Source organism: Actinia tenebrosa, unplaced genomic scaffold (genome assembly GCF_029948245.1).
Source record: "Actinia tenebrosa isolate PJP-AT-01 unplaced genomic scaffold, QUT_ActTen_1.0 PGA_scaffold3__52_contigs__length_22856419, whole genome shotgun sequence".
Classification (NCBI taxonomy): Eukaryota; Metazoa; Cnidaria; class Anthozoa; order Actiniaria; family Actiniidae; genus Actinia; species Actinia tenebrosa.
In genome coordinates this window covers 16,802,683-16,809,649 of record NW_028292580.1, presented here as the reverse complement: position 1 = coordinate 16,809,649, position 6,967 = coordinate 16,802,683, and the positions used below count along the sequence as shown (strand labels likewise).

At 46.6% G+C, this 6,967-nt stretch overlaps 1 protein-coding gene across 1 annotated transcript; it reads right to left on the bottom strand.

The window, feature by feature from the left end:
- Window positions 1–2,540: 2,540 nt before the first annotated feature.
- On the bottom strand, window positions 2,541–5,033 carry LOC148908762 (uncharacterized). Its single transcript, XM_089035663.1, has 2 exons — window positions 3,800–5,033; window positions 2,541–3,197 (listed from the first exon to the last, which is right to left on the bottom strand). Exons 1-2 carry the CDS (start codon window positions 4,427–4,429, stop codon window positions 3,186–3,188), a joined length of 642 nt encoding a protein of 213 aa, XP_088891789.1. The 5' UTR covers window positions 4,430–5,033; the 3' UTR covers window positions 2,541–3,185.
- Between the last annotated feature and the right edge of the window lie 1,934 nt (window positions 5,034–6,967).

The following is a 6,967-nucleotide window of genomic DNA, read 5'->3' as shown; positions in this document are numbered from 1 at the left end:
GTCGCCTCTAACTAATCTATCTAAATATTGACCACCATAATTAGCTCCAGTGAATGCTAAAGCTGCAATGACTCCACCTGCGACTAAGCTAGCCATTTATATTAGACGCAAGCAAAGCTTACGTCGTAGGCAGGTACTTTTCCTTTCGTAGGTAATCCTTTAGCATGATAGCCCCGCCAACGGCAGCGGTCATCTTAGCAAAATTAGCGAAGCTCTTGCTTGGGTCTTCAGTAAAGTCTTCTTTGAGCACTTTCTTACCTACCCAACCAATACCCGCAACAATAGAAGTAATGATAGCTGCCTCTTCAACAGTTTTCAACAACGCGGTCGACATTATATTACAAAGCGAGAAGGAAAATCTAGGTCGCCACGGCACGTGGTGATAAATCTACTCCATTTCAGGGATCTTACTTTTTCTAACCTCCACAGGTGCGTGACATGTTGGCAGCACATGCACGGCCTCCCACTTTACTTTTGGCTTCGTTGCCCGCCATTGTAAGTAGAGGCTGCCTGCTGCTATAGCAACTCCTAACGCGCCAATGACGTACCCAGGATTAATAAAGGATTCCTCTTCTTTTTCTTCCGCCTTTTCTTCTTTTTTGGCTTTGTTCTTTTTATTCATCTCCGCGAGCTTCTTACCGGCAGCGACTCTGCCTGGAGATTTAACCTTGGTAATCTTGGTATCTTCTACGGGCGGTTGTTCTTCGGTGCCACTCATCTTATATTAAGGGACTTGAAGGACTTGACAACGACTTGACAACGACTTGACAATGACTTGACAACGACTTGACTAAGTACTTGAGGTGACTTGACTAAGTACTTACGAATGACTTAACTAGGTACTTGAGGCGACTTGATCAGGTACCTCAGTAAGTGCTGCCTGGAAGACCTTTTCGACTTCTCTATCCTTCTTGAAGTCCTTCCAAGATGTTCCGAAGGAACCTAGTACCTCCTTCAAGTCGACGTGCTGAGCTACGTGCAAAGCCGCAGAGGCGACTGCCATTAACTTACCGCACTTCAAAGACAACCACCCGCAGGTTATCTTAAGTTCTTGGGATATGACATAGTCATCTCTTATGTCCTTCTGTAGTTGCTCCACGTCGTCTATGGGCAGCGCAAGTCCGAGAAGCTTGGTGGCAAGTCGGATAGCGGAGTCTGCTACGGCGTCCGTGGTCTTACTTGCAAGGGCAGCCTCATACCTCTTATGGAACTTCTTAACCTCCTCTTCTGACAACTTATTAACTTGCTCATGGGTAAGTTCCTTGCCTATCATTTCTTTGCACTTCCCAGATGACACAAGGATGTTAAGTTGTTCCTTGAGGTTACTTTCATCTAACTGTGTGGGGACTTCATCTATGAGCTGCTCAATGTCCATATATGTTAACGTCATACGGAAACCTCAAAGAGAAGATCATTTTGGAATGTTGGTGCGTTTTTAAATGCCGCATGTATTCGTGCAGCTGTTCCTTGGATATCTCACCGCCGTAGTCAGAGAGAATGGTTTCCAGATCACTACGGCTCGGAGTATAAAATACGACCAGGGAGCCTATGTTTTCCCTAAAGGGTTTAGAGACACTGGTAAGCTGCTGGGAAAGCAACCAAACGCTGATATTGTCGTGTCTGCCGCTGAAAGCGAGCTTCACTAATTCGGAGGTGCGCTTTTTTACGTCGTCCCCGCAGGCAATGTCATCCAATATGAGGAGCGTCTGCGTATCTTTAGGGAATTGTTTGTGCCAAAACTTAAGATGGCTGGATAACTCGTTAGGGTCTAAGATATCTACGAAGAAGTCGTCATCTTTCACTCCTATGCCCGTCCAGGTGTGGTTATTCACGTAGGTGGGGCACAATAGCACTATGTAGTCGAAGCGGTATCTAAAGGATCCTAATAGCTGCTCCACGATGAACTGGGTCTTTCCGCAGCCGGTGGGTCCTACTATCAGAGCGTTACAAGGAATATGGTTCGGATCCATTATATATACGATGGAGCCAGTGGAAGCAGTGCAAAGAATTGTCGCCGACGCAAAAGATAAAAGAGACACCATAGAAATGCAAAGGGAAGAGATAGACCGGTTAAAAGAGCGCGTACAGGAATTGTACGATGAAATGTGTGGTCTGAAGCGTGCAGAACGGTTTGGCGCGCTTTTGACAATGGCGGGCTGGGCTAAGGAGTCCATTAAGGACTTCATTCGATATCCCCCATAGATATATGGACTGCATTACGTGCGAACTACCTGCTGACTGCATAATCCCTCCCAAAACACCGATACCCAAACCGTGTAAAAAATACACCTGCCGTCACTGTAATAAGGTATTCTCTGAAGAAGACTTCGTTGGACATTGGTGTCCCGCGGATACTAAAGCACAAAGGACTTTAGACGACGCTCGAGAAGAGTAAGAGGTCGCAAAGAAGATCTTACTAAGCCCCCGGCAGGGGGAATTAGCATAGGTCTTTCTTTTTTATTGTTATTTTGTTAAATGCTGCAAAGAGGTCTCAAGCAAGGACCTATTTTTTATCGTTATTTTGTTAAATCATCGTAATCGAAGAATGGTTAACATGATTATCTTTTTGCTGGTTTCAACGATGAGAAAGAATGATGCCTCATCTTTTAATGGGGGCTTAACAAAATAACAAGAAATAATAGACCCTATCCTAAAACCCTCTTACAGGGTTTAACAATTTAACAATAAAAAATAAGGTGTATATAATGAAGTGCGTGCAATGTGATAGAGCTTTTAGTAGCAAGCAGCGACTGCAATACCATCTTTCCAAGAAAGTCTGTCAGAAGACCATCAGCACTGTTTGCGGTGACTGCGGTAAGGAACTGTCCACAGTACAGGCCCTACGATATCACCGCGAGCATAGAGTCTGCCTTAAAGGTCATTGCCGCCGATGCGATGAACCCCTCTTCGAAGAAAACTGGCATAAGTACCGCTGCCGTCGCTATGACCTCACAGATGTGGTCTGCGAGACCCACGGCGATTTAGCAGAGCGATGTTGCCCCCTTGAAACCGGCCGGGTGCTCACGCGACGTAAGAAGGAGATCGACGAAGACTTCGTATGCTTCGACGACTATGAGGGTGTAAGGTGGGAGAATAGGGAACACTGGGATGGCATCTGCGACCGATGTGGCTGTATACGTAGCGGCCAACATATTTGGTGCTGCCTTTACGATGGCCCTAAGCCCTTAGATCATTATCTGTTGGTAAGAAAAGAGTGGAATCTACTTAAGGTATAATGTTACCTTACATCGCAGCGTTCCTAGGAGGTGTGACTATTACCTTATCAGCGTATGAAATGGCGGAAAAAATGAGGGTAGACACAGCAGATGACTACTTATCCGCCCATGAAGAGGATTAGTCGCACAACGGATTATCCTCCGCTCGACGTTCGATGTCAAACTTCCATCGGCCGTTTACCTTACCATGACTGCGTAGGTGTGTATATTCTTCACCCTGCAGTATGTATCTCACACAGTCAGGCGCCCAAAGGCTGTATTCCTGACCGTCGCGTTCTAAGACCAACCTCAAACGGTCGATGTCTTCGAATGCGACGTAGTTTTTTATTCGATATGAAACGCCTTGCGACAGATCTCGCCAGTGTGTTTGTTCAAGAATCATTATACCTATGAAATATTTTAAGGTGCGTGCTTAAAGTGTCTTGACCTTTGAATGCCTTAATGCACCAAGGGCAAGGAATGCGAATACCGGCAACATATTCGTCTATTTCCCTGCAAAGTAGATCATAATCATTGCTTACGATGGTTAAATATCCATTTTCTTCATATCGTTCCAACATTACCTTTTGTTTCTCGGACAATACGCCGGTGCCTTTGGGTGTCTTCAATTCTATGCATAATCCATTGTATTTATTATGGTTGTTAAGGATCAGCAGATCAGGTTGACCTGCCTGGTAGCCTTTCCGCCAGCTTTTAATGCGCTTACTTGCGGTGTCCTGCAGTTCTCCAAGACCTGGAACTATGATTACGTGCGAGTAGAACCTACGCACCCTGTGTACGGTTCTATCGTGTATGTCTGCCTCCGTTTCTATCTTAAATGCCATTGGATTTGAACCATTGAATCGCTTCTCCATATCGTATTTACCTGTCTTCCTTAGCGTGGGTAGAACGTCACCCAACACCCATTTCCTGAACTTTTTTGCTTCAGCCTTTTCAGATCCGAATATCAATTCGTAAAGACCTTCCTCCGTCAAATACACGGCATTGGGTTGTGCGTTAAGGGTGTCACGCTGAGTTACACCCTTTAAAGACTTCAAAGTTACCCTGTTTTCCTCTGATACGTGATCAGACGCCGCTTTTCTGGAATTTACGTAGCCCAACGCCGCCGCCACCTCCTTCGCTTTGAAGTAAAGTTTATCGCCTTGCACTATGCATTGCAGTTTGGTTTCGTTGTTTTCGAATACGCGAAGCATATTATACCTAAGGAATATTTTTTTTTTATCCTTTCGCTTGGCTCAAGGAACGCGAATCAATACGCAACGCTTTTTAGCTGATTCATTTCTACACTCAGTTGCGCGTCTGAGACTACGAAGATATATGCGTTGATCTTAGTAGTGTCGCTGGCATGTTTGGTGCGCTTGATCTCCAACGTAATACCGTCCTGGGTATTTATCAGGCGTAAACCCTGTCCATGTAGGTCTTCGTCGTTCGTTGTACGCATGTCGATCCACAGCGCGTACTTATCCTTAAAGAATTCCTTTGGGCCAATTTGGTCACCAAACTTACGCGCGACTTCCCGGTACATGTCCTCGGGCTTTATCCCTTGTGAGTAAACCTTATTAGGCACTCCGTTAATGCTAACGCCTACGTTAGTGATGTTAGGATTAAAGAACGCCTCAGAGTCACGCAATCCTGCCGTGTATGTCTTTGCGAACAGCAACATTATCCCTGTAAGGCTGCGCCTGGGAAGGTTAATGCTTTGGTTGATGACCTCTTCGACATTATTTGTAAAGCTGAACGTCTTATACATCACAACGTGGTCGTAAAGAAAAGCCTTGCCGGAGCTGTATTCCATACCGGCGCTACGTGCTAAGTCTTCGCTGTATACCGTTTCATACTGCAGCTCTAAGTTAGTAACGGAGTATGGGTGGACGGCTGAGGAACTTACATCTTTTCCTTGCAGGATGTTCGTAGTATCTGCTAGGGTCACTTCGAACTGCAGCTCGCTTAGCTGCCTTGGGTAGTATGCACCGTGGTTCGTAATAACTTCAAAGTCCAAAGGAACGACATATTTAGTACCATAAGCCGTCTTTATTTCGTCTTCTCCCGAGGCGCTGTCGGTTGCGCTTCTTACCTTGCGTATGGCTTCGCTGGCGATTCCCTGCTCTATCCTTTGCGCGCGGTCAAATGCAGTCAACCATAAGTCTTTGTACGTGGTATACAAATCATACCTGTTTAAGTTCAGCAAGGATTCCCCGGCGAACTTTATGCGCATCTTTGAGACAATGTTGCGGCCAAGGTCGTTGACAACGTGACGCGCGTCCGCAGTGCTTGGTTGTATTGCTAGGTCAAACCTTAGCGCCAGGGTACCAGGAACCAACACTAGGTTATCCGTTAGGCGGGGTACGCCTACGTACAGCGTTTCTCCTGGCTTTGCGCTAGAAGGTGTGAATGTGACCCGGTGAAAGGTGCGTTCTGCTTTCAGTCCGCCAACCTGCTTAGGTAATACGTTGGGGTTTAACTTTGAGCTTATCATATATAATGGAAGTAGAAGGTGATTTTGATCCCCTTACCGAAGAAGGTCAAGTTGATATCAATGACGAAGAATACGACGCATGGACTAAAGGCGCGGAAACCGACCCCCTAATCTACGACATGGCCCTAGAAAACACGTACGGCAGTAGGTGGAAAAGCTTCAAGACCTCCTTGAATCGCATGTGGCGCGAAAAGAACCCGGGTAAGTCCGTCCCCGAGTACATAGAACTTCGAAACATGGGTGAGCAGGGAGCAACCGCGCGGGAAACCGTAGAGTGGGCAACGCAAGAGCTAACGCAGCGCTATTCCCACTTCGAGGCCGACGACGTAAGGCTCACAGAACGCGGAAACAAAGTCCTCATAAGCGTTCAAGACATGAGATATCCCGACAAAAACCGTTGGACCAAACCACAAGTCCTCTTTGACGAAAATGGCTCGGTCAAGGTTAACGTGGCAAGATTAAGGGGCTTCCAAGTGGCTACCCGGAGTGCGTTAGAAAGGTTGGAAACCCTAAATGAACGGGTTGCGCTAGAAAAACGCGTCGAGGGGCTACAAGAAACGTTGGAAGAAAGGGAGGCAGAATACATGAGGCAAAACCGACTACTTCTCGATGCTCAAAAGAGAGAAGTTGATGACAAAACCCAAAGAATAATAGAAATTAGAGGACAAAGAGACAATGCCCTACGCGATAGAGACCAAGCCCAAAGGGCTTTCGACCTCGCCTTACAGGAGTTAGACCTGACAAAAGAGGAAGCTAAAAACTTGCATATCACCATATCCGGCTCTTTGGAGGAACGGCGGCAGTTGGTTGCCGAAATCAACACTAAAGAGGAGCAAATCCGGCAAATGAGACAGGCCATCGAAGACCTGGAGGGGCAAATAGAGCGGCAGCAGGAAATAATCAATGACCAAACTCGTACTGAAGAGGAAAGGGAGGCAGCTCAAAGAAAACTAGAAACCCTTCGAGCACGCCATGCGGAATTACAAACGCAAATAGAAGGTAAGGAAAGGGAGTTGGGGCTTACCACCAAGGAAAAGGTAAAAAGAGCCCTTTTGAAGTATGGCGTTCCACTGGCATTTGCGGTCGCTATTAGCACCGTAGTAGGAGTTATCCTTAGCGCGCTTAAGGCTACAGGCGCGGGCGTAAAGAAATTAGGCAATGGGCTGACGGACTTGGGAAAAAAGATGGCAGCCGGCTTGCCTGGGCTGCTGGGTTCGGTTGTTTCCTTGGCACTTAGGACCGGCGGAGAATTGTT

Excerpts from the sequence above, each read along its gene's own strand:
- LOC148908762 (XM_089035663.1), bottom strand. The coding sequence starts at position 4,429 with ATGCTTCGCGTATTCGAAAACAACGAAACCAAACTGCAATGCATAGTG.